Source organism: Cyprinodon tularosa, unplaced genomic scaffold (assembly GCF_016077235.1).
Source record: "Cyprinodon tularosa strain WSP-4 unplaced genomic scaffold, ASM1607723v1 ctg224, whole genome shotgun sequence".
Lineage (NCBI taxonomy): Eukaryota > Metazoa > Chordata > Actinopteri > Cyprinodontiformes > Cyprinodontidae > Cyprinodon > Cyprinodon tularosa.
Window position 1 is genome coordinate 68,632 of NW_024038835.1, and position 27,566 is coordinate 96,197.

The window sequence follows — 27,566 nt, forward strand, 5'->3', positions numbered from 1 at the left end:
AAAGGTCAACATGATCAGTAAAAAAGGAAAGTCTTTTCTTGAGGTCAACTTTGCCACCTAGAAAACCAACCAAAAGCACTTTAAGGGGATTGATATTGAGCCATGGATTATTTACTACAGAACTCTGGCAATCTGGACCCAGAAAGATGTTCTGAAGAGCTGGAGACTTGAGGAAGGCAGAGACACTCAAGACAACGGCAGGAGATTGGCACAGGAATTCTAGGGATTAACAACAGCCATATAGAAAACTTAAGCCGGGGTTACACTGTGTGTTTTTTTGGCCTTTTCGTACCGACTTTCCAGTCGTGGGAGATTTTCTGATCTGGCCGACTTTCAGCCTGATCGTGTAATGTACATAGGGTTAACGAGGGGCGACCGGCCTCTCACGACCACCTCCCGATTAGGAATAGTGAGGTGGGCAAATCACTCAGTGGGCATGCACAAACACGGATTCTTCTTCTTCCTCTCAGATGAAAACACAGAAGCATAACGGGGGTGGGAGTGAAATGGAGTTCTCTCTATAAAATTGAAAGACCGTAGTAGCCATGTTTGCTCAGCCATGTCTTTGTCCAAATACATATTTTCTTTTTAGGGCTTTCAGCACAAAATTGCACAAATTGTCAAGGCAGCGTGGTTCACTCGAGTGAGCTTTATATTCCTCTTCTACTCGTTTGGCTTCCGGATTGAAAAAATCGCACAGTGTATGCCTGGCTTTAGTAACTTAATGATAAAAAAGTCTTACAGGTAGACACTGGTGTAGGAGTCTTGAAAGCTGCTGTTGGCTCAGAGAGTACTGAGATTGCAGAAAACCATTAGACTGGTGCTCAGCATGATGGAATTAAGAGACCGAGTGGGTTACCAGAAGACCTAATCTCAGGCAAGAACTCCAAAGACTTAAATGATATTCAGAATACTTGATGTCATAGTGGAAATTTGGAGTCTTGAATCTATGATGGAGCTCAGAGACTTATGTTGAGAATGAATCTATGGAGGATCCTGATCTATGGAGGAGCTGTGAAATTAGGTATACAAGAAGAACCTCAGATAGTAGGGAAGCTCTAAACATGGGACAGGAATTGGAAGCTTCAAGGACCCTGAAATGTGCTGAAGCCACATCATGGATCCTCAACAGAGCTCCGGAGAACAGTGCAAACCCCTGGAGGTCCCTAGATGGATCTCTGGACAAGAAACATGAGATAAATCACAGAAACCATAACTGGGGGCTGTATCCTAAATGCCTTCATATTCATTATAGCAACGCCAGATTCTTTTGCTGCAGATGTCATAACCATTTGGCATATAATAGAAAATAAACAGCCAGGTTCAAACAGTATTATCATTCCAAGTTAGTACTTCTTCTTATAAAAAGACAGGAACTGCATAACGATTTGAAATTTAGAGTTAAAAAATAAATAAATAAAACCTGCCAATTATGGACAGTTATAGACATAAGCAGGGAAGGCGTGAACATAAGCAGTATAAACCAGTGATAAACAAAGGGAAAAATAATAACATCACTGATAATCAAAACAGAGAAAAAAGGGAAACTTAGTTTTCCCTTCAGGAGTTTTACAGGGAAAACTACCAAAACATTAATATAGAGCTAACTTCTATAGCTAATAAAGTATAAAACAGGAAGAAACTGGAAGGTTTAAATAATAACCTAATAAGAAAAACTCAAAACGATGATGAACACTTGAATTCAAACTAAACAAGGCTAGTTATAAAGAACAAGAAACATAGAAAGATGTCTTAAAAACCAGAAAAAGGACTTAAATCAGAGGCAACCAGACTTTTGCGCAGTTTTTAAGAAAACATTTCCATACCTGTCCAGACCTTTTTGTCAACACTAGCTGAACCATAAGTTTGAGCCCTGCTATATTTAAGCACACAGAGGCTGATCCTTCCTCGTGCATTTCAAGTGAGATGTAAATCAATGACCTAAATGCTGTTCTCCTTTTTTGGGGGGTATTGTGCTTAGTGTTGGTCAGCTAGTGGAATCTTAATGGGTATACTTATATAATTTCCTTGGAATTAGTTTACAAATAGGCTCGTTGAAACTGAAACGGCAATCCTGTTCAATTCAATTCAGTTTATTTATATCATGCCAATTAACTCAAGGCACGTTACGGAGATAATACTGTGAGATAGTTTAGGTAACCAGTTGATAGCATCTAGTCATTGAGTTGTAAGACAAGTTCCTTCTAAAAGAACATCCGAATATGATTTTCACTTGCATTTTGTCCTTGACTCTTCTGAAATCCCTATCATTGAGCATACATGTAGCGACAGTGGAGTGTAACCCTTTTAACAGGAAGAAACCTCCAGCAGAACCAGGCTCAGTGTGAGCGGCCATCTGCCAAAGCTGACTGAAGTTCGAGGAGATAGAAACCAATATACAAATGAGGCAGATATACGAAAGGTAACTAGCTCTGCAGGTGGCCCTCTCCTTGTTATGGGTGCCATAATTTTTGTCCAGGGCTGTGTTTCTTTTCTAAAAAACTTTCTGTTGGCGCATAGTTGAAAAGCAGTGTCTTTAGATGGTTGCCTTTTTCAGAATTTTTCACATAGTCACATTGTGTGAGTAACACTTTAAGTACTTTTGAGGTTCTACAGGTAAGAATAATTAAAAGTGCTTAACTTTAAAAGATAGTTTTTCTTTCAATATTCTATCTGATTAGATCTCTGTGCCAGCCAAAGGTAGCAAAAAATGATTCATAATTGATGATGAACTCCAAAAAAGTCTGTATATAACTAAAATGTCTCAAGACTTACTGCCAATACTCCAGAACTGAAGATGAAAAGGATGCATTCAATGAAGAGGTCCAGTTAGAGGAGCCGTTATAGTTGTTTATTACCACACAGTGATCTGAAATATAGAAAAGGGGTTTTTAACTTGGCTATTTATTTAAAAATGCAGTCGAAAATCCTGAATGAAGTACAAAAGCATTGATTGCAAACATTCTTTGCATATTTTGTCACATAACGAAAACAAACCTGAACTTATAATATATGATAACTGTAAAGTTGAAATAAAAAAAAAGATTTTTATATTTTATAAATAAAATTTAATTGTGCATTCTTAGCCCTCATGAATCGATACTATAAAGAGGTCTTTTGTGATTTGTCTTTATCACCCTTAATCTTTGCAATACAAATTCAGTCATATTTCATAAAGAGCCTTGCTCAGCATCAGAAAAAAAATATTCTAACGCTGACTGCTGCCATCACAGACCCTGGCATTGCTCCAAAAAACCAACGGCGAGTGCATTATGCCGCCCCTAAATTCATCTTGGCGAGTGCATTGTTGCACCCTTAAATCCATTGCAGCTGGCACCGACACCCATCTCCGATCGTGCCCTACATCCCCCTCTGGTTTCGGCATTGCGCCCTCGGCGCATCGCGCTGGGTGCGCACATGGGGTGCCCTGAGCACAGCCTCAGCAGATGGCCGCTCTCCCTGAGCCTGGTTCTGCTAGGGAGCTTTCCTCTCAACTGTCCCCACATGCATGCTCAGTGCAAGGGATTACAGAGATTCTATGAGAATCCACAATCAGCTGGTTTTCCTTAGATAGAAATATTTTAAAGAATAAGATTGTGTTACCTGCATAAATAAATTGAATCCTTTCCTAATTGCAGCTTTTTTCTGTGCGAGAAAAGCTATATGCTTATATGCAAAGTTACTATTGCATTTGTTGTCCAACACACAGCCATTTGGGTATGTGTTCACAGAACACATATATAACAAAAAGGAAGTGATCTAATCAAATATTAAATGACATACTTGTATTAAATCGCACAACGCCACATAAATGGCATGCCAGCCATCTTTGTGCACTGTTGTTCCAAAATGTGGCACTCAGAATAAATCCGTTCTACTCTCCCAAGCTCTCCATGTTGAAGGCAGTAACACATAGAAAATTCTCATATAAATTGTTGGGCCCCTGACCTTTTTGCACTTGTTATCCATAGTGCATCTTTGTTGATCACTCACAACACACCCTATAATATTATATGCGATATTTAGTTCATGCAATCATTTAAGTGTTCCTTTTGGGATTTTACTGTATGCACATAATGTTGTGCAAGTCATAGAGAATGTGCAAATTTAGTGTAATCTGAACAACAAACTTTCTTTAGGGCTAAGTCAATAGTTCCATTCCTATTTCATCAAATGCCAGATTTGTGCAGCATTAAGGTAACTTTTATTTTCTCCTCCCTGCCTGGGTGTCATGCTTTATAAAAAAGCATGACACAACTTCTTTATCATGTTTTTTTTTTTTTTTTGTATATGAGAACTAGTTGGCAAGAGTACTTTTGCATGTACCATATGTCTAAAATCCTTGAAATTGTGTACGCTCTTACACTGTATATAGTTTACTTCAATGTTGTGATATGTCTTAGATCAATGTGTTATATTTAGTGCTTTTACCAGTGTTCCATGTGTTGTTACAAGATGTCCAGGGTAACTCTCTGGAGAATGCAGCGAAGAAGTAGAGGAAAGCCCAGGCCAAAACTACGATGTAGCTGGTACTAGCATAAAAAATGATCATCTGGCTGGCATATCCCAAGCCTGAAAATAAGATGGTTTATGATTTCCGTTTATTTCCTAAAATGTGCAGCTTTGTAATCACAGTCTTGCATTCTTTGAGAGCTTGCTTACCTTCAAACAATGGGCAGACCTTTCTCCAGCACATGATTCCCCCCTGACTGGTGTACTGACCCAGCGCTGTTTCCAGAATGAACATGGGAATTCCACAGGTAACAAGGAAGAGGATGTAAGGAATGAAGAATGCACCTAAAAAAATAACCATTCAATATTTATAAGGACTCAAAAACATTTTTTAAAAACTGAATGAATTAAAACCATATTTTCAAAATGGTCAAAGGGGAAAAACATCTCTCCACATCAATATGACCCATGAAAAAACATCTCCTTTTTGGGAAGTTGTTAATTGCAATCAACTTTGATGGCCAAATTTGTGTGCACAAACAAGGAATTTTTCCTTTTATTTTGTTTTTCCATTTGAGGTTTAAAATGTATTATTTAAGTGAGGCTTTAAAAAATGACGAGTTTATACCAATCCCCACTTTGGCTGTTTTATCCAACCAGATTACACTATTTGATCTTTTTTCCCTTGTCCTGTTCAGGATCATGGCAAGTAGACTGAATTTCTGACTGCCATAGTTGTGCTCAACAGTTTTAGTCTTTCAATGGAGCCTTTACCAATATAAAGCCTCTCTTGCTACCCAACCATTGAGGATTTATTTATTCTTAGTATACCACATACACTGCAAAAAATATAAATCTCAATAAGTTATTTTTTCTTAAAATAAGTGTGTTTTTTCTTGATTTGAGGAGGTAAGTAAGACACTTTGCCAATGGAACAAGACAATTTCCTTTTAAAATAAGAAAAAACTATTTTATCGTCTTATTTCAAGTAAATATTATCTAACTATCTTATTTTAAGAGTGAAAATACTCATTCCATTGGCAAATCATCTTATTTACCTGCTCAAATTAAGGCTAAATATACTTAATTTAAGCCATTTTTTACTTATTTCTGGATTGTTTTTGCAGTGTACATTCTGATACCAAACATGATGGGGGACAGCGAACAAAAAGGAATAGAGAGAGAGAGAGAGAGAGAGAGAGAGAGAGAGAGAGAGAGAGAGAGAGCGGGGGGGGGGGGGGGGGGGGGGGGTAAAGTGAGGTGGAACAAATAAAAGAAACAGCATAACAGAATCCAAAAACCAGCTGCTATCAAACTGATCCTGAAGAATACATGGGAAGACCTGGAGAGGACTGTGCGTGGACTGAGCTCAGCAATGGGTAAAGAGGGCCGCACTCCCCCCACTCGCTGCAGGAGCCCAGAGGGAGCATAGGGAGCACAGGATCCAGGACACCAGAAGCCCCCGACAGCACATAAATCTGTCAACCCACCACAGGGGCGGACATCACACACCCACCCAGAGGACCGCAGAGGAGGCCAAGGGTACACACCCACGAGGGGCAGCCCCAAGCACCAGGGGCAGCAGTCTACCAGGCCGCCCCAGTACGGCCCACGAGAGGAAAACAGGGCCCCAATGCCCGAGTGCCCCCAGCAGAGACCCCGCCCAACACACAAGAGGGAAGGGCAGCCCCATACAGACAGCCGGGGCGGGCCAACACCCAGCCCAGCACACCCAGAGCAGCGCTTCAGAGCCAAATGTGGCCATGGGTGAGTGTAGCAACGAGTAGTGAGGGGAGGCCAGAGGACACCTATTCCCAGACCAGGCTCCCTCCATAGCATCCATACACACACACACCTAAAGTGAAATACCTAAATTCAAGTAACAGAATGAATAAATAGATAGATAAATAAATAAGACAAATTTTAATGAGAAAAAAAGTGTAAATAAAGTAAAAAAATAAACAATTACAAATAAATAAATGAATAGTCCGGGCCTCTTGTCTATCGAGAAGTGCACCGACCAATGCAGCCACCGCCACCCCAAGCCCGTAGACTGAACCCCCCACCCCAAGCAGCCCCCAGGATATAGGGGTGCAAGAGCACCACAGTGTTGTGAGCTAAGATGCAATTAAAATGGCAGGGGAGGGAATGTAGAAGGATGCAAACCAGAGACAGACAGTGGAGCTCCTCCAAAGCCCCACCCCAAACAAGGGCCCTCAGTATCAGGTGATGCTAGGAGCCAGGAGCTGCGCAGAGCCGGCAACGTGGTTCCCGCTCTCCAGCTTTTGCACCGCTCCCCACCCCCAACAGCCCTGTGTGTTATGTATACAGTATGTGTCTTATGTGCTAGTGGCCAAGACCTTAGGTGAGTGAGTAAATGTTGAAGACTAGTGCCAGAGGGGAGAGGCATGGGGATGTGTAAGCCTAGGTGGAGAAGTGTTCCCCCCAGGTGATGAGGCCAAACTGCCAGAAAGGGCAACCCTATCCCCCAGCAGCCAACACATCCAAAGCAACCTATCCCCCCCGAACACAGAAAAACCCCTAACCAGGCATCCAACCCCTCACTCCAACCCACACCTGGGCAGTGTTGGGAAAGTTCTCTTTCTACGTGAACTAGTTCAAAGTTCAGTTCACACATTTTAAAATGAACTAGTTCAGTTCATAGTTCACAATTCCAAAAAACGAACTAGTTCATAGTTCTTTTTTTTTCATTTTTTTTTCATATATTGCTCAATTACACCATAGCCTACTGTAGAACCACAGACAGCAATTATTTTATCAGTTGTAACTCTGAAACTGTGCGTCAGATTTCATCTTCATATCCAGTTTTGAATCCTTATCCAACCAGGGTTTACATTAGCATTGAGGGGACAGCATTTCCATTCACTTCACACTAGTAGCAGCTGCAGCTTTCACCCCTACAGTATATTCTCAAAAACATCAGGAAAAATGTGCTGCTTGAATGGTCTTTTTTATGAGTAATTATTAAAAGAAAAATAGGAAAGTAGTCTTTAAGGTGCAAATGTTTTTTTTTTATTTTAATATTTTTTTCCATTTGAAATTCCATTTCAATACATACTAAAAAGGAATCCTGGAAAATTATACCAGGCAGGTTTAACAAACAAGTTACATGGATAGTAAAACCCTCAAGAACAGGGGTCTTCTTTTCCAGACCAAGAACCCCCAAACTGATGGCGAGATGGAGCGGGGACCCCCTAACTATATATATTGTATGAAATTGTGTCCTATAGTCACTCTATTACAGATGGAGTAATGTAAAGAAATTAATTTCTCCCTGGGATTATTAAAGTTTTTCTGATTCTGATTCCTGGTTGATGGGACAGGTGTTGTGAAGGAAACGGTGCCCAGCTTGAAAGAGCTCCTGTGTGTCGCTGAATGTGAGCATTGATGACTGAAAGACATCTTTTGTCTCCATTTATCTGTTTACTACAGTGTGTTGATTTCATGTTAATGAGTATTTAAAGACATTTCAATTACTGGGGGAAAAAATGCGGGGGGGGGGGGGGGGGGGGGAATATAAAAATATCAACTAACCATGCAGACCCTCATGCAGTACCTCCGTAGACCCCCTAGGGGTCGCGGATCCCCTGTTGAAGACCTCCGCTCAAGAAGATTTTACTAACACAAACTGAGGGACCAGGCTGAGGTAGGAATTTAAGGTTACTGAAGTGCGGATTTATTTACTGAAAGACGGCGGGCAAACTTGTTGCCATCATCCTCACCGACCACCTGTTCATAAACCTGTTTTAAGTCGCCTCCATGCTGCTGTAGCTTCAACGCTGCATTTTGTTTTGATGACGCACGCGGCTGTAGGCTACGAGGCTGGTAGCTGCTGTTGCCAGATTGGGTGTTTTTCCCTCTACATATTAAGGCCTGTTTACGGTGTGATTTAGCCGGGGTTTCGCCTGGAGGGCTTTATAGAAATCTGGCAACCTATTGAAAGGAACTGAACTGAGAGAGCGTGCCGTTCACAGACACCAGAATGAACGAGTTCACAATAACGTTCATCAGGCAATAATGCAGTACGTTCAGTTCACGTTCGCCCAAAATATGAACGAGTTCATGAACTTTCGTTCAATGAACGCGTTCAGGCACAACACTGCACCTGGGTGACCTTGCCCCCCGCCAACCCCACTCACCACCACACGGCAGCTTCATCTTTGGGCCACCAAGGCCAACCCCCAGACTACATACACGACACACCCACAGCAAGCTAACCAACCCCCACACCCAGAAGAGCACCAGGGTCCCCCAACCCTGGGATCCCCCCCACAGCCAACCCCAGACCCACCATGAGCAGGGAGACATCGACCCACTCTCCCCATTTAATGATGGAACTAATCAGAGAGGACCAGAGAGTACAAGTATCAGTCAGCTGATGTTTTGAGCAGGCAGACATTGTTTCAATACTGAAGTGACTATCTTTTAAAGTGATCTATTTCTAAACTGATTAAAGCTGCAGTCTGTAACATTGAGAAGAGAGCAGACTTCGACTGAAAATTTGAACAAAAACAGGTTTCACTCCACTCCCCCACCCTCTCTGCTTCACTCATGCCCCACCTCCAAGCTCCACCCCTCTCACAGCATCTGCGCGGCTACCGCATGCGACCAGAAGGGGGGATTCAGCGTGTGTGAGCTGTGATTGACACTCCATCAGACGCTCCTCTGGCTGTGATTGGTTGTTTTGACTCGTCCCGAATTATTCTTTCCAGATTGAAATACAGGCAGTAGGCGGTACCAATTGAAGCAGTTTTTTTCACAGGTTACATATCACATGTACTGCTGTCTGGGCATAGGGACAGTTTTAGCCAATGTGACAAAAAAGTGATTTTTAAAAACTTACAGACTTCAGCTTTAATAGACAGTTTTATCTTTGTGTTCCAGTTCAGAAGAATAGGTTTCTTTGTGATACCTAGGGCAGTGAGTACTACAGGTGCTGAGTTAACATCTATGCTGCTGCCACCCAGCTTGCCCTGTAAGCACAGTGTGGGGTGTGCTGGAATATTACATGTAAGTAACCCATGCTGAGCAATCCTGACAGACCTCAGTCCAGAGTCTCTGAACCGGTGCGCAGAACCACAAGCATGCATATATTCATCAGGTGTGTTCTCTATGCACAGATATTGGTGTGTGTGTGTAAGACCTATCTTGAACATCCTCTGTCCTGTAGAATGTGTTCTGAGAAGTATTTTATATTGTTTGAGTTGTACATTTTTATTTTTAAGTATTCTAAAGGTGTTAAAGCATATTTCTGACCAAAATTGTGATCTAGTTGTAAAGATAAGTGTGTCTCCCATTTAAGGGTTGGTAACGACATTGAGTTATCTATAATGGTTAGTAGTCTGTATATCTTTGAGAGGTATTTAGGCAGTTGTAAGTCTGGTTGCTTTACCATATATTTTGTATTAATTACTGCCTTGAGTGGTTGGTATTCTAAAAATGTGTTGCTATTTATTTCATATAGTTTTATAAGTGTGTCAAATATAAAAAAAAATTAGCATTTTTTTGTTTTGCAGGATGTCAGGGTTGTTCCAGATGGGTGTTAAATTGCACGTAAAGAGTGGATATGGTTATTTTAAGAAACTCCCACAAAGCTGTCAAAGAGGAGCTGATGTTGATGCGTTTAAAACATTTACAATGTTTAATGCTCGGACTGATAAATGGTAACAGTAACTCTTTCCAGATTGTCACAGAATGACAAGATTGTTCAATAACCATTCATTCTTCCTGTTTTGGGTTACTTTTAAACGAACGTAAGATATACTGCAGCCTATTGGATAAAAAATAGTGCTGGAAGTTTGGTAACTCTAAGCCACCACAATCTTTGGCTTTTTGCAGAGTTTTTAAGCTGATTCTTGGTGTTTTATTTTTCCATAAAAATTTTGAAATACAGGAATCTAATGACTTAACCCCTGCAATGCCAAATGTATCATATTTGATACAAACAGTTTTTGAAATGTTTTGCGTCTGACACCTTTTGCATAATTTAATGGTAAAAACTTTGCTAAAAATCCTACTGTACACAATCAGATATACCTGATAATAGAGGGCAGAAGACTACCCAAAAAATAATCTTGACTTATCGCATAGTAATAAATTATTAATATAAAAAATGTATTTCTGTTTTTTCTTTTTACATATTTTGTTAAAAGGGCATATAAGGACTTCAAACCAAAAAAAAGTTATTTTTTTATTTTGTTTTATTCTTGGATTGGGCTTTAAAGGGTTAAACCATGCAGAGGATGGTCTTGTGGGGATCATTTAACAGGAAATTTACTCTAGGAAGAACCACTCTTTTTATGGTGGCTGCTCTACCAGTTAGTATAATGGGCAAGGGATTCCATTTTGTGAGATCATCTTCTATAGATTTTAAGACTTGATGTGATTCAGCTTTGTTAGTTACGAATGCCTGGGGGAGATGTTTATTCCCAGGTATCTAAAGTTTTTTGACTTCAGAAAATTAGTTGATATATTTGTAGGGCTACAATTTACAGGGAGAATCGTAACTTTGACCAGTTCATAGAGTAATCAGAAGGTGCTGAGAACTTGTTTATTTTTATCATAATATTATTGTTATTTTTATTTAGTGCAGTTGTGTTAGTGAGAGAAACCTGTGGATTCTGGTGGAAAAGTAATATATCATCTGCATAAAGACTTATCTTATGCTCAACATTTTATATTTCTGCTCTGCCTGATGGCAGCTGCTAGGGTTTCAATAAATTGTGCAAAAAGTGAAGCAGAGAGTGGGCCTCCTAGTCTGGTGCCTCTCTGGAGGTTGAAGGTTGGAGAATTTGGTCCTGACACAGGCATTTGGAGAACTATACAACATTTTCATCCAGTTTATGGAGGATGGCCCAAACCCAAATTTGTATAGTATAGTAAACAGGAATTTCCATTTAACATCATAAAATGCTTTTTCTACATCTAGTGAGACAATTTTGGCTTCTAAGTTTTTGAGAGTAGAATAGTCTATTAGATTAATTAACCCAAGTGCATTAATGGAAGACTGTCTTCCCTTTATGAAGCCTGTTTGATCTGGATGTATTAAAAGAGGTGTTCCTTTTTCCAGTCTTCTAGCAAGGTTTTTGAGATTGGCAGAGTGTAGGGCTTTCCCAGGTTTCTAGAGCAAAATAATATTTGCAGAATTCCTGTTTGTATCTAATGAAGTGCTGACATAGGAGCTTATCTGCTATGGAAGAATGGCCAGTGAATTTAAGACTGTGGGTTTAGGCTGAAGGGAATCAAAACTTAAATATATACAGACCCTGCATAAATTAGATTCAGCAACTAAGCCTTTAAATGTATTTTGATGTGCTAAACATGTGTAGGGTTAATATGTGGTTTATGCAAGGTCAGGTGTAACTGAGTGCTTTGAATGTAGAGATGTGGACAGATAGGCAAAAGCAGCTACAGTGGCTACTGCTGCAGCGACTGATGTCAATGGAGGAAGAAACCACAGATGAAGTTGTCTGGACCAATACTCCACCAGAACCAATTGTTTTCAACAGCATTTCAGGTAAAAGCAATGTTGAACTTTCTAAGGATGTTGGAGACTATGCTTGCTCTGCTTGTGTCATTGACTCTGTTGATGAATGGGTTGTTGAGAGAGAAAAGGCTGGAAATCAGTCAGTGAACCCAAAACCACCACTGCTGGCACTGATGGCATGTCAGATGACATCTGTGCCTCTAAGTTGGAAGCTTTGTCACTACCAAGGTGGGCTTCAGAGATGGCTGGGTCAGCCCTTAAATAGGCAACTTTCACCAAAAGATACATAAAATGTTACAATAAATGCTAAATAGTTGATAAAAGTAGTTTTCTGTTAAAAACAGTCAAACTTATTTAATCTTATCAAAGAAAGATACTACATATGGTAAAGATAACGCTTATATTAGATCCAATTACATAAGATTTTATTTGTAAAAAAAAATGACAGCAGTTTATTTTCATCATCTGCGAAAATCTTGGATTTTGAAAATCGAAAAAAGAAACAAATAAAACACTTACCTCCACCATTCTTGTAACAAAGGTATGGGAATCTCCACACATTGCCAAGTCCAATAGTGGCACCAGTCACAGAAAGGAGAAATTCAATTTTACTCTCCCATTGGCCCCTCTGCTTCACAGGCTGTGAGGTCTTTCTCAGCAGTTGGCACCGCTTCAACAGGGAGTCTGCCATCCTGATAGGTAACCAGTTCTATGACTGATGTAGATCTTCCACTTGTCAATTGTCTTGCTCAGAATCAAGGCAGAATTATAGGTTACCTAATGCAGAAATATTGGTTACCTAATGGTGACCTACACACAGGCAGGCAGACCTTTGGTGAAACCACAAGGGGGCCCTCTAGCTGCTTTCAATAAGTTATGTTTATAAAGCCTAAAACCCAAAAAAGAATGTTTAGAATAAGTTTTGTTCTTTCTTTTCATTATTTCTGGAAAACAAGCCCTAACCAGCACAGTGGATGAGGTATGTGAAAGTAAGGTTCACTGAATAGTTACTATGTAACCCTTAGTAAAATTACAAATAACAATTGGACAATTGACAAAGGAACAAGCCAGGCATTTGCACAAGTTTTTAAAATTCTTATTCAACATACAAAATCTGATTATTTAGCCTTTTTATTTAGAAAGTAAAGTTTGTTTTCATATAGTGCTTTACATCTTTAAAGGAAGACTATCAAGTTTGCCTTTATGAATAATTTCCTTTTAATTGGTCTGAAATCTAGGTTAATTTAATCTATAGAAGTTCTAAAGAAACCAAATATCACACTTTTTTTTGTAAATGGCTTAGAATTCTTCAATCTTCAATATTCGTGTTGCTTTGTTGAGTTAAAACATGTGCTTGGTTGGTTGAGGATTCACGCAATTAAAAACAAAAAGCTTGGTTGTTTTCCTTATACCTAAGGTGTAATAGATTTGTTCCTAAAACCTAAGTGACAGTGTTTTTCGCAAGACCAGACATTTTCTGAGAGTCGATACTTGATAACTTTTTTGGTGATACCTGAAATCTAATGACTTGACTAGTGAGAACCTGAAGGGTCTTAGAAATAAATAAATGGGGCTGTGGTATTTTCAAGGAGATTTCCACCAGGTTTCCTTCACACAGTATTTGGCATGTAAATCATAAAGTACAGCTCTCTATTTTATCTGCCCTGAGTATCTTTTTAAATGTTTGATACTGCTTTTAGTAAACTGAAAACATAATTTTGTATGGTTTTCTTTTAATCATGACTTTTTGCAAATCTTCAATAAACCCAATTTTTGTGGCTTACAGTTGTGCTGTCAGTTCCTCAAAATGTACTGTTCTTTTGGGCTTGTTTCTTGTTAATAATCTTTCCTCTGGTTTTAAATGGATGTGCCATACTTTTCATTTTCGGATGATTAGTTTAACAGCACAATGTAAGATTTTAAAATCTTGACTAGTTGTATTGTAACTGAGTTGTGTTTTACATTTCTCAGACATATAAAACACTCAGAAATGACAGCAGTGAGGGAGAAAAATGCCCTGTGATGAATAAATAAAAAGCAAAGCTGTAGTTTTAGTAAAGCTTCAGTAAGCCTGTGGCTCTAAGACTCAGCTAGGTCCCAGTTGTTCTTTTGTTATTCTGTAGCTGTAGCCTGCAATGGGGCCCCGATGTTTCAAAGGGGAATCAGGGAAGAAGTGCTGTGGGCCTGCATTTTCCTTCAGCATGTGAGTGGATGGACCTTTATTCTGGTAAAATAACAGTGAAATTCCTGGTATTCAGCAATAGAGCAACTTGCATCTGCTGCCTTTTTAGGTACTTCCACTTGTTTGTTATGTGGTATGTTTGAAGAATAAGATGTCCTAGCTGACAGGATTAATAGGTTAATACTGATTTCACAGCTCACCTCTCATTTGTATTCTCTAATCCTTCACTTTGCATGTATGTGCTGATGGGGTAGGGCTCTCCAGGGATGGACTTTAAAAAGTACTGTTTTTGCGAAAGATGGCCACAGCGCCACAGTTTCCCTCCATTAGTCAGAGTGGTTGTCAAAGAAACACTGTTATTGATGTATTTTGAGTGTTAATTGAAAATATAATGAAGAAAATGATGCAGAGACCAGGAGATAAGAAAAAGAAAGTGAGTGATGCATTTTTACAAATAATATATTGATAATAATTGTATTTACGAGTAGCACTGTTGATCGGCTATTAAGGGAATGATCTTCAAACATAACTGATAAGAATTGCTAAGCAGCATTTGAAAAAGCTCCCAAAAGATTGCTTTTCTGTTTTTTTTTTTTTTTTTCGCTAGAGTTCCTTCAGGCCCATGGCCAATTGAGCATTATTGTCCATGATAAATATTTTATTTAGCCTTGTTTTTAATCTGATGAAGATTAAATGCTGGCGTACCTTAAAGAATACATTATGAACAGTTTAGTTTGTGCCTTCAAGTCGTTGTCCATAGGAAGATGTTGCTTGGATTACAAAAATGAATATCTTCAGAACAGCTCCAAATGACACAAAACTCATATGGGTGAGTAGAACATGATGTAATAACGTAAATCAAGGGCCCAATGTAAAAAAAAAAAAAACGCATTCCCCTTTAAGTTTGTCAATTATGGACTTTTAGCAGCCTTTTATTTAGCCTAAACCTAGTAATTTTCAGGCCAAAGAAGGTTTCTTTTATTGCATAAAGGTCTAAAGGTTTCTTTTATTGCATAAGTCTGGCATACTCTGTATGATGTTTTCATTTATACTCAGCTGCAGCTTTACTCTTGGGTAGATTATTTATCTCATTCACATTCATGAACACCAAAGGTATACAATTCCTCAGTTAACTCTGACTTATATCCCTTCCTTTGACACCCTGCCCATATGAAATTAAACAATAATGTGAATTCTAATAACATACAACTTTATATCAACCTTAAAATGCTGTAGATGAAAGTTTTTGCTTCCCACTTCCTTTTACTGGGTGGGGTCAGGGTCCCCAGTCTGCCCAAATGATTGTGGGCAGATCTACACCTGTTCTAATCAGAAACTACATATAGAAAACAGCTATAAGAACAACACTTATTTTTTTCAAGTATTTCTTTATCGTCTTTCTTCTGTGGTAGTCATTTCCATAAATAGTATTCCCTTGATTTATCATAATCTCATTTTCCTTCGCTGCAAGGCTTAGGTTCCTCACAGCTGCTCTGCTTCTCACTGGCGGCACCTCCACTTACATTCCTCTCCATCTCGGCTCCTGGGCAGTTCCCAGCGTAGATCCTGGTGCCACTTTACCATTGAATGTGGATTTTAGTTAAAGGGGTCTAGAAAAAGATTCCTAGCTCTTTCAGGACCTTTTAACGGGCATGTATTTTTTTTTCCTTTTTTGGACCAAGTTTGTGGAGTAATTTTGATTGAAGAAAAACTGCTTTTTCATTGTTAGTCATATATTGAATACAGTTATAGATAGAAGGGGTTTATCAGCTTCCAACTTGATCAGCAAAGCTCTTTGTGCTCGCTTGATAATCACAGCAGAGTCTGTTGGGAGTAAAACCTAGAGAAAGTGTTCCACGTTGCCCCATGGAGCCGTCCCCCCCCCCCTCCACCCCCCCACCCCCCCCCCCTCTAGATCCTCTTTCAGGCCAAAGAAGTATATGTTATTCCGCAAGCTTTTGCCCTCCAACTCACCCAGCCTTTCCAACATTCTCTGTTGTTTAAGAGACTGGATTAACACATCCCTTGGAGTCACACTTTAGTCCTTCATTTCAGTGATTCTCTACTGTAAATGTAGGTAACTTGCTCTATTTTAGAAGCACTAAAGTAAAGCAAGTTAAAAAAGAAAGACAATATCTATCTATCTATCTATCTATCTATCTATCTATCTCTATGTATGTATACAGGGGAGGATCTAGGATCCTAGGAGATCAGGGGCTTAGCCCCAAGGGTGAAGATGAGAGAGTAGACTTTCTTCTAAATCCCGTTCTAATGTAAAATATGACAGATTACTGGATTAAAGAAATTTCTACTATACTACATACTATCACACATAACAATTCCCCCTCGATTACATGGGAAGAAATGAATTCACCTGCAAGTCTTTAACTGTGTTTATCCCTCTCTTCATCAACAGCAAACTCTGTGGATTTGGTCAAATTTGATCATTATTTGCCAAAGTTATCAGAGGGAAATCATATATTTTAGCCGCCTGATAGAATCCGTTTCCCCATAACATGGGGAAAAAAATAAACAAATCCAGTGAAACTGTCATTATTTTTCATATATCATGTTTAAAACATTTATTATTTTATATTTTTAAATCCAAAATAGTTTTTGGATTATCTTTATTTCATGTATTTTAATTCTCAATTCCAAATGTCTGCAATAGCATTGCTCCAGACATTTGGAATTAAGAAACATCTTCAAACTTGGAAAACAATGTCCAGTGGTTTTGGTTTGAACTTTTTTTTTTGGAATATTTATGAATTGTTAGATAAACATTTAAACAGAAAATATATTTCATAAAGATAATCAAAGGTGGAACGGATTCTATCAGGGGGCTAAAATATACGATTCCCCCCTCATAACTTTGGCAAATAATTATCAAATGTCACTAAATCCAGAGGATTTGTTGTTGATGAAGAGGAATAAACACAGTTAAAAATGTGCAGGTAAATTAATTTCTTCCCATGTTATGGAGGAGGAACAGATTATTTCAGGCAGCTGAAACATCAAGTCTCTCCTCCTCCCATATCTTTGGGAAGTAAAAGGCATCTGTTTCCAGATTCTCAAAAATTGTTTGTGTGATATCATGTAGTATACTAGGAATGTCCTTAATCCAGTAATCTGTCATATTTTACTAAGAACAGGATAAATCAGAAAGTCTAAACTCTCATCTTTTCAGGAATATTTGTGTCCTGCTATCAGCCAGTTTCCATCCTCTGATATCAGCAATGAAAAATGATTAATACTCACTACTGTTGGAAAACTGTTTGGTGACTGATTTTTATTTCTGTCAGGTTTAAGTGACAGAAGTTGGAAAAAGACGATTTTCTTGGCGTTTAAAATAACACAAAATAGCTTTAAAGCACCTCGTCTATTTATTTATTTTAAAATTTTGTAAACAACAGCTGCTGATTAAACTGGATGTTGCAACCGTGACATGATTATAGCTGATTTTAGCGAGAAATCGATCAGACGCGTCGTGAAAATGGTCCCATCCGCCATGTCCGCCTCTCTGGCTTCAATGCGATTCCCGAAATAAGGGGAACAGAATTTCATACACCACCGGGACAAACAACGTCTGGAAGTCAGTCAGAGCTTCACATCCCTGGAACATCAGTCTGTTTAGCAACAGCCATTGGTGAGAACTTCTTCTTCTGCACGGGAATGCTACGGGCTGCTTTCCTGCCTTTGCTGCCCCCATCTGGTGAAATCCAGTACTGCACATTTTACTCAGATCAGCTCAGAAGCGAGATCCGGGGCTCTAGGGGAAACATCCGGGGCTGCAGCCCAAGTAGCCGCCCCCTAGATCCGCCACTGTATGTATATATGTTTTGCCTTTAAGTAGTAGAGACAACATACATAATAATATTTCTATATAGCTTGAAAATAAATAGAAATGAAATTTGTGATTAAATCTATAACAGTCAATGATAAGATACACCATTATGGACCAGTTGTAAAAGGAACAAAGGTTCCTGGGTCCACACTGAAAGTCGAATAACTGAAAATGGGGGAATGCAAAGGCTACTTTGACTGTGTGCATAATACAAAGGCTTTAATGCTTAGTTTCAACAATGAGCATCAAGGGATTAACAGAGGATGAAAAGTGGGTGTTAAGAGTTATAGTTCTTCTTTATTTTGTGGTATTCTATACTTTTTTTCTAGGAAAATAAATCTGCATATCCCTAACTCTACAAAGACACATACACATAATAACAATAAAAATGTCATATTATCTCAGAAAGTCTTTTATTATTCCTATCAAAAGTCATACAGGGATTCAATAAAGTTTAAAAAATAGATTTGGCACATAGATAATATAAGGCTCTATAAAACAAGCTAACACCTTATGAACATAGATATTTACTCATATATCACATAATATATGTATGTATAATGTAAAAAAAATATTTAAAATTAAATCAAAAGCATTTATCGTAAATCACCAGTGTTTAAACTGCCCTTAACATATGCTGTGAGAACTTAGAGTATGCTGGTATGTCTTATCGGCTGGTGGTGGATAAAATTCATTGCAAAATATTCTAATCACAGTGAAATATCCGACATGCAATTGCTCAAATGTAAATCAGAGTTGTCAAAATTTCCTTTCCTTTTTTCTCAGAACTTTATGTTTTAGAATCACATACTTCTGAAGAAACAACCTTGTGTAATTTTTGAGACATTTTGTTAAATACTACTGATGAACAATATGAAACTACAGCTTTAAAGCCTTGTGTGTAGATTTGGATTAAGTATTACAGTAAAGCTATTTGAAGTTCCACTAACTGTACTAATGTGTATCGAAAGGTCATTGTCATTGGGGCTGTCTTTGGGTCGGTGAACATGAGTACAGGGTTTATATTACTGTGACACATCCCAGAAGAAATGCACAACAGAGACTGAAATTACTGGCTAAATTAGTCAGAACATAGGTTAGTCTCACTCATTGTAGCATTCATTTCCAGCATTTAATTAATTTCCATTGGTGCAGAGATAGTGTGCATACCTAAGCACGGGATTGTCTATACATATCTAATAGCTGATTGCTGTCCAAGACCAAATTGCCATTGATCTAAGAAAAAAGTGTTCTATTTCATCCCTACTGACCGCCAGAGACGGCGCTTCAAGCACCGCCTCTGGCGGTCATCCGGGATTCATAGAACCGTAGTTACGGTAGTAACTTTCGTTCTTCTGATTATGCTTGTTTCTTTTTATTCCAAATGAAAGCTCAGCCAACTTAAGCTGAAAGTGTGAATCATAATCTTCATCAATGTGCACAGATGGTTCCCAAAACCTAGTGTATATTTATGTATTATTATTATTACCTTATGTTTACCAAAGGTAAACCATATGTTTTGGATGCATGGGGTTTCTGAGAAGTGAACCTCATGCCAAAAAAGTGTTTGAAATGTATAAAACATCTCTGATATACTTGATTGAAGCTATAGTTTAGAACCATGTATGATACAATATCAGAGTGTCAGTGTTACCCTTAGCAGATTATATCACAAGAGTGCACCTAATCTCAAAAAGCTTGTACTCCATGCACCTTGGAACATATGATTTACCTTTGGTGTATTAAGCTAACAATGATAATTTGTAAATATAGACTAGGTTTTGGATACCCAGTTTTAAGTTCATTTGACTGGCATTTCAGGATTAATTTTGAAATTATTTTTTTATTTTATACCTTAAATGGCCTTGCCCCACCATATCTGCTACATCTTTATCTGTCAGTACCTACAGTAGAACAAGCTGGGTTGGATTTGCAACTGCATATCAGACAGGCTTCCTCTTTGACAATTTTTAAATCTCTTTTAAAATCCCACCTTGTCTTTCTGGCGTTTTCATACTCAAAAGTATGTTGGTGTTGGCCGGTTTTGCTTTTTCATTTATTTTCTACATTGTTTTTACTTTTTTACTATCTAATTATTTTTTTATATTGTTTTTATTCATCTTTTAATGGTGTTTGTATTTCTGCTTTTGTGCACTTTTGTCCTATTGTTTTTTTTAAGTGCTATATAAATAAATTTTGATTGGATTATGAGCATGAAAAACATTTATGAAAAACAGCAGGCCTTTAAGTTAAATTAAAGAAAAAAATTATTTAGTCCCGGATCTTAAAATGATTTGCAAACTTGTTTTTACACTGAAAACTTTCCCTCATACAAGGCAAGGTGATCTTCGTGTACAATTCAGCAGGCAGCATGTGCAAACATTTTTTTTGGGGGGGTATGTAGCTTTACTACTATACAGATCGTATTCTTATGATGAAAATTCTCAAATTTATGGATAATGGCCATCCAAAAATAAATTATGAAATTTATCAAATACTCAACTTTAAGAAATAAAATAAATCTAAGCGTTTTTTTTTTTCTCCTCTTCCAGTATACATGTTCATATACTATAATTTTATTTCATTTTGGAATATGTATATAACCAAGACAGCAAGCAAAAAATCTCTGGTCTAGCATTCTGGCTATAAAACGTAGTCTCTATATGTTTACAATTCCTCACAATCATATTCCAGGCAATGTGAGACTGGATTTCAATTTTAGTACCTTGCTACAAAACCTGTACTTATTTGAATATAAAGAGAAAATGCCAATATTTTGGAAAAAAAATATATGAGACCCACACTAAAAAATTTAGAAAAGTGTAGCAAATTTTATCTCATGAGATTATATGTTGTTTTTAAGGAAGAGACACAATTTCAAAGCATAGGCTCATTTTGTTCTTTGTTCTGAACATGCTTTGGTGTTTTGGTACTTGGCATTTTATTATCCATGCTTGGAAGGTCATCTGCAGGCAGGGAGGCCAACTTGAGTCGCTGAGAAAAGAATAAATAATGTAAGAAACATAGCTTGGCTTCCACTGGCAGAATAAAAATGACTGACTTCAATAGCGTCCTTAATTTCATGCATGCTCTCTTTTTCACTGACCTGCCAGAGAGAGCCTTTTTTTTGGGCCAATTTGAAGATCATGTTAAGCGGGATCATAGACAATGATGACATAGCCAGAAACCAGCCAATCCAGTAAGTCCACCAAGGATACACATATGTGTTGTTGAACCTCATTGGAATGTATCTTACAAGTAAAAATACAAGAGTGGCCTTAAAAGATAGAGTAAGCAAAGATAAATATTTTGAATCAAACTGAAAGATTATTCATACAACTGATATGAAGTATTTTGGGCACTTACACTGCAAATAAGTGGGGTGATGTAGAGCCAGCAGTACTTAAACAGTGGTAGAGGTTTGTAACCAATCATGTCTTCAATGTTGTCACTGAAGCGTCCAGCACCTAAGACCAAGGGCGTAGGTTTGATTTGAACTTTGGTAGGGACACTATTGGTCAAGTGTCATTGGTGCTATGCAATATGCATGCCCTTTTTATGCTTGATGTGAGCATCCGTACTGATAAGAGGAATTAATTGTTAAAAGAGAAAAGCATCATTTTGCTACATTAATAAAAATTTTATAAGCACTACACTCATTAGATGCTGTTTATCAATGTTTGAAGTATCAACGGCTCTGATGAATGTGGAATTAAGACTGTTTTCCACTTTGAAAATGGTTTAATTTGAACGACTAAAAGAGAAGGTAAATACAGTATATTCTTTTGAAGAATTAGAATTGTGCAGAGTTAAACCACGCTCTTATATTTTTATCTACTACTGTATGCTGTCTCTGTATCAAGCAAAATAGTACATTCATTAAAATATTAACTTCACTATAAAAGTTGAACAACTGGGCTGTAGTTACTCTGTGTAGCCCATTTCATGTATTTTATCTGGGGCTGAAAAAATGAATCGTATTAATTGATTATTTCAATAATTGTCAACTAATTTAGTAAGTGATTCATCATTAACTGGAGAATAGAGACTCTAAAACATAATATAAATATAAAATGTGCCTTTCCCCGACAGAGCAACCCACTTAGATCAGTAATTATACCAAAATTGTAAAAATACAATATATATATATATATATATATATATATATATATGATATATAAGATAAAAAAAAAAAATTTTGTCTGTCAATATTCTCCACCAAGAACTCCTCATGTGGAAATATTTTAGTTTCACCTGGTTTATTTAGACATCAACTGAAGCACTGAAGGGCAGCTGCTTCACCTACAAGCTGCCCTGCATCATTACTGTGTTTCCTATAATCATATAATCTATAAGTGCATTTTTAATAGTAAAGGATTAAATGTAACACAACCTTTTATCATCGTCCTATATTACTTACTATCTGACTGTTTAAATAGCTCCTTATGTCTATTTTCTTTTTTAGTGGCATCATCTACAAACACAACACTAAGAATGAGCCTAAGTAAGAGCCTAACTCCCTCCTGACCTCCGCAGTATTCACTCTCTCCCCTTATTCAATTGTTAAAATCACTTTTAACAATTATAAAAGACAATATAACACTATCTTATCTGTAATTTAATAATATCCAAAATTAACAGCCAGATTCAAGCATTTTTACCAGACATTAATTTTTGTACTAATTTACTTATAGACTGTGTGGAAATCTATCTAAGTTAAAATCAATGTTAATATTCTTCCTCTGTTTGTTCTTGTCTCTATCCTATTTCTAGAAGTATAAATAGTCAGTTAAATTACTATTATTATGTGGAACCCTACAGTAATTATGCTTTTTAAATGAAAAATAGCAGATGTTTAGACGCCATTTCTTGTTGTTATACTCTATAAGAGAAATAACACCTGCTAATAATTATACCTGAACTTCCTCAAAGAGTCATCAAAAAATGAAAACAGTAATAGCAACTAAATATCTGTAAAAAAGAAACCCTCACATTTTCTTTTTTAGTTGGCTGTGGCTAAGGATCAGAAATGTTGATGGCTTACAGCCTTTATTTGCCCATTTTTCCAGCAGTCTTCAGAACTCCTGGCTGACTCAGAATATTTCGTTTTATAAAAGAAAGAAAGAAGGCGGAACCTAAGGCAGAACAACCAATGAGAGTGGCGTTAAACAGCGCAGCACAGTTCCATGCGCTGCTACGTGAAAGGGACAGGAGCGACCAGGCAAAGGAGCTGTGAGAGGAAAAGAAGCCACTGCTGCAACAACTACTGCTGTAAATTATCAACATGTTGCTCACATCCAATTATTGGTAGGGACAATTAGGTGGGTTCAAAATTTTGGTAGGGACATGTCCCTATATGCAAACCTACGCCCATGCCTAAGACAGATATACAGGTTACTGATATACCTCATTTACTTTTCCACATACGGCATTTATTTCTTTAGTGCATTTTATTTTTGTTGACTTTCAGTAATATTTACAATAATTCAATAGATGTTATTTCAACGATCCCATCAAAATAGAACTAATTTCGAAAGATAAGAAAGTCAGCTCAGACCTAGTTTCACAATTCAATTGAACATAATTAAAATCTAGCCATAGCCTGTGATTAAAACCCTTGCATTTTTTTTTTACATCTTTTTGACTTGCAACCATAGGTTTCACTGTAGTCCAAAGGGATTTTTATGTGTTTTATGTGATTTTTATGTTTATGTACTGAGGTCTGAAACTTCAGGACTGAAAATTAGTTCCACTCCGGTCCTGGGTGCGGGTTTTCTTTAGCACAGAAGCAACTCTGCAGAGATTCAACTTTTACCTGCAGAGGAAAATGATTAAAGGTGTTAGAAAAATCTTTCTTAAGTAAAAAAAAAAAAAAAAAATGATATGCATGTGCTTTTTTTCCTTCGTCCCAAGAAATATGAGATACCTAGTGTGGGTCTGTCAAATGAAATCCTGATTTTTTAAAGAGAGATGGGAATCACATCCATTGATAACACTAAAATATGTCAATTCATATTTTCAACAGCAAGTGAACAGGCTTAATATTTCAACAGGCCAGAGAGGTTCTGATTTGGCAAGTCTTGTGGGCAGTGTGAAAACAGAGCTTAACAAAGACAGAAGGCAACATTCACCATCACTTAAAGTTAAGCAGCATTTTAACATCATTCTTATCGTTTCTTTTTTTAAGGTTACTATTTTACTATAACAAATTAAAACCAAAAACTGTCTTACCATATATCCATCCAATTATTACTGACTGGAAGATTGCCATTAGAAGGAGAGTTGGCCCGCTGCAGACATAGTGATCAAAGATCTGCAGAATGTATGCTCCTGCCTAAAATGCAGACAGACCATACATTTATTTTGGTAACATTTGATTACCAGTTTATGATATGCAAGTAAGTAGTTACAGTTGGACCAAACATGATTCATCCCTTGAAGCAAATTAGGTTTATCAACAAGAAATACACAAATTTTATGTTTGAAATAAGCAAATCACAAAGAATTTTAATAATTCATTGTGTGTCAAGTGACATCACAAATTAAAGAAAAACACACCCATTTTAATGGCGTTTTCATAAACGTTCTGAATCCTTTCATAGATCCATCTTGTCAAGCATATGCTGCAGATCTTCTATTTCATAGGAAGCAAGGCCACCCCAAAGAATCACTGAGCCACTATCATGTTTTACTGAAGGTATAGTGTTTTATTGTAAGCTTAATTTTTTTTTCTCCAATGAAACTTCCAATTTAGTGTAGGCACAGTGTATAAATGAATAAAGCCACTAATCAGCCCCTAGGATCTATTAGAGGCCTGAAGAATGTTTAATTTGTTTATTGAGAATAAGAAATATATTAAATTTAAACGTGTGGTTTTAGTATAGATATATTAAAGCAATTTGAAATGATTTAAAGTATAACAATTTATTTAATCGGATGCCATAAGCCTAATATTTTCTTTGTTTAGCTTGGATTGTTTGAAATACGAATGTAATTTCGACAAATAAAAATCACTTATTCATGTATGCTTTTAAATTACCTATTCTCTTAAGGCCACCTCTTGTTGGCAGTGCATTGACTTATCCTGCCTATGATTGAGAGGATGGACTGAACTGTTAAACCAGGTAAGTTACTCACTCTAATAATCATCTTCTGTTCATATTATTATGGTCACTTACCTGTGTTTCTCCCTAAAAGTGTCAGTGATTGGGCCCCTCCTGGGGCGCTACAGGTCCGCAGTTCCTCACCTGCCCGCTTCAGTTCTGTTAATACGTTTGTTTTAATAAACGTTTTGAACTTTCCTACTGGCTGTCTCACCTTGAATACTGGGTCCTTTTGTCCTTTCTATGGTAAATTTTGTACTAAAATATTCTGTCTGTCTGATTTGTGGACATTAAAGGGGTCATAGAATGATTATATAGGGTATTTGGTGCTGGTCGTTAAGGTCTCTGAATAGGGTGTGTAACGTTGGTTGAGCTAAAAATTTTGTATCTCTGCTTTTGTCTCCTTGAACCCCAGTCAGCCTCGGCAGATGGCCACTCACACTGAGCCTGGTTCTGCTGGAGGTTTCTTCCTGTTAAAATTTAGTTTTTCCTCTCAACTGTCGCAACAAGCATGCTTAGTGTGAGGGATTGCCTTAGAGTCAATGCAATCAACTGGTTTTCTTTAGAAAACTTACAATCAATTTGACTTTATGATCGGGTGAACTGTAAAGTGCCTTGAGTTGACATGTGTTGTGAATTGCCGCTATATTAATAAACTGAATTGAATTTAATAGAATTTTAAACTAGAAATAAACCCTTTAAATTGGACTGATCTCTACTTTTTGTCTTGTATTTATAAACTTTATAAATTATGTCCGACAACTAACCTCTGTGACCATGAATAAGCCCAGCAAAGCACTAATAGCACAGAGCAGCATCAGAAGAAGCTCTCTGCGGTATCCCCTTTGGAGGTAGGAAGGATAGAGATCTGTCAAAGAGGTCATGTTGCTTTCAAGTCCTGCAAACTGAAAGCAACATTGTTGGAGGCTGGTAAAGAGACAGCAATGTCAAATTTGGAACAAATTGTAAAGTGATCATGAAATAAAGAATTATGCTTACCTGTCCATCAATTCCCAGTAAAATGATCATGAAGAAGAAACACACAGACCAGACCTGAGGCCAAGGCAGCAGAGTTACGACTTGTGGATAGACAATGAAGACGAGGCCAGGACCTGCAAAAAAACAAAAAGAAAAAAAGAGATCTCTTCAAAACCTGTTACATAAAATGCTTCTTATAAGAAATGATAAAAACAGTTTACTCAGAACATTTCCAATGTGCTGTAGTTATAATAACCTCAAAATATCTAACTGCTCTTTATTCGATCAAACTGTAATCAAAGCTGGTCTGAAGCATACCTGACTCAGCAACAGCAGAAATGTCAACTCCCTGCTTTACTGACATGTAGCCCAGAATGGAGAAAATGGCAAATCCAGACATTATGCTGGTCCCACTGTTCAGCAAGCAAAGATAGAAGGAGTCTCTGCAAATCAGACAAAAGACTGTAATTTTTCGTGTTCTGTAATCCTGGTATAATTAGTAAATATACTAGAAATATATACAATTGGGATGACCTATTAAAGTGCATAAAAATTTTGTCTTGCTCATTTTATCAAAGTAAAACTTCTTAGATAGTTTAGAAAATCTAGAATGTCAGTCATTGAGCAAAAAGTGTTCAGCCGTTTGTTACACGTCTCTGGTCAATCACATTGGTGTCAGAGTGGCAATTATTGCTTCTTAGTTTTTTTTATTTTGCATTCCTTTTAAATGAATTGTGATATATAAAATTTGGTAAATAAATATTCACAATATGCTAAACAAGGGAATTATTCAAGCACGCAATTTATTGCCTGTAGTGTTAGTTTATTTCCTCTAAATAGTGAATTAAGGTGTTGGCCAACAGTTTTTTGAAGTTAATTTTTTTCAATCAAGCACAAGGCAAATGTTGATGGATAGATGGACTGATAATGAATCATGCCTTTGTCTGAGCCTTGGTTTGGCAGGCCAGGAGAGGAACACTTGTCGGACTGTATTGGGTCAAGTGTTAAATTTGATGTTTCGTGAATTTTACTTTGGTATTGTTTTTCAGGAGATAGGCTGAGCCCTTAATTCCATGTTAGAGAAACCGAATGCTGCAGTAAACCATAACCTTTTTGGACAGTTGTATGCTCCATACTCTGACAGTTTGGATGTGCCATTAGTTTTCAACATAGCTATACTGTATATAAGAGGAAACAAGGTAGGATAAGCATGAGCTACTTTTGTGTGGAAAACCTCACTGGTCTCCCAGAGTCTTGACCTCAACCTCATAAAATATATTTGAGATATTTTCTTTTCAGCATTAGTGTCTGACCTCACAGCTGATCTGCTGTATGACTTCAGACAAATACTCTCAAAACCTTGTAACCAACCTTCAAAGAAGAGTAAGAACTTGTATTTGCAAATGATACACTAGTGCAGTATTAAACCAAGTTTTGGTAGATGTGTTACGTTAAAATATTTCACTGGGTATCGGTTGTTGTAAAGGAATATTTCCAAAT

At 37.5% G+C, this 27,566-nt stretch overlaps 2 protein-coding genes across 2 annotated transcripts in view; both read right to left on the reverse strand.

Annotated features, from left to right (window-relative positions):
- Positions 1 to 12,774, reverse strand: part of LOC119784359 (sodium- and chloride-dependent GABA transporter 2-like) — a 30,174-nt gene extending 17,400 nt beyond the window's left edge. The window contains exons 1-4 of the mRNA XM_038286367.1: positions 12,479 to 12,774; positions 4,663 to 4,797; positions 4,432 to 4,572; positions 2,776 to 2,869 (exon numbers count right to left, since the gene is read on the reverse strand). Coding sequence (XP_038142295.1) covers positions 2,776 to 2,869; positions 4,432 to 4,572; positions 4,663 to 4,797; positions 12,479 to 12,650 — 542 coding nt within the window. The 5' untranslated portion in view covers positions 12,651 to 12,774. The remainder of the gene's footprint in view (positions 1 to 2,775; positions 2,870 to 4,431; positions 4,573 to 4,662; positions 4,798 to 12,478) is intronic.
- Positions 12,775 to 17,746: 4,972 nt separating this feature from the next.
- LOC119784388 (sodium- and chloride-dependent GABA transporter 2-like) overlaps positions 17,747 to 27,566 on the reverse strand; it is a 42,178-nt gene continuing 32,358 nt past the window's right edge. The window contains exons 8-14 of the mRNA XM_038286416.1: positions 26,385 to 26,509; positions 26,088 to 26,200; positions 25,856 to 25,993; positions 24,217 to 24,319; positions 21,352 to 21,452; positions 21,092 to 21,262; positions 17,747 to 17,866 (exon numbers count right to left, since the gene is read on the reverse strand). Coding sequence (XP_038142344.1) covers positions 17,747 to 17,866; positions 21,092 to 21,262; positions 21,352 to 21,452; positions 24,217 to 24,319; positions 25,856 to 25,993; positions 26,088 to 26,200; positions 26,385 to 26,509 — 871 coding nt within the window. The remainder of the gene's footprint in view (positions 17,867 to 21,091; positions 21,263 to 21,351; positions 21,453 to 24,216; positions 24,320 to 25,855; positions 25,994 to 26,087; positions 26,201 to 26,384; positions 26,510 to 27,566) is intronic.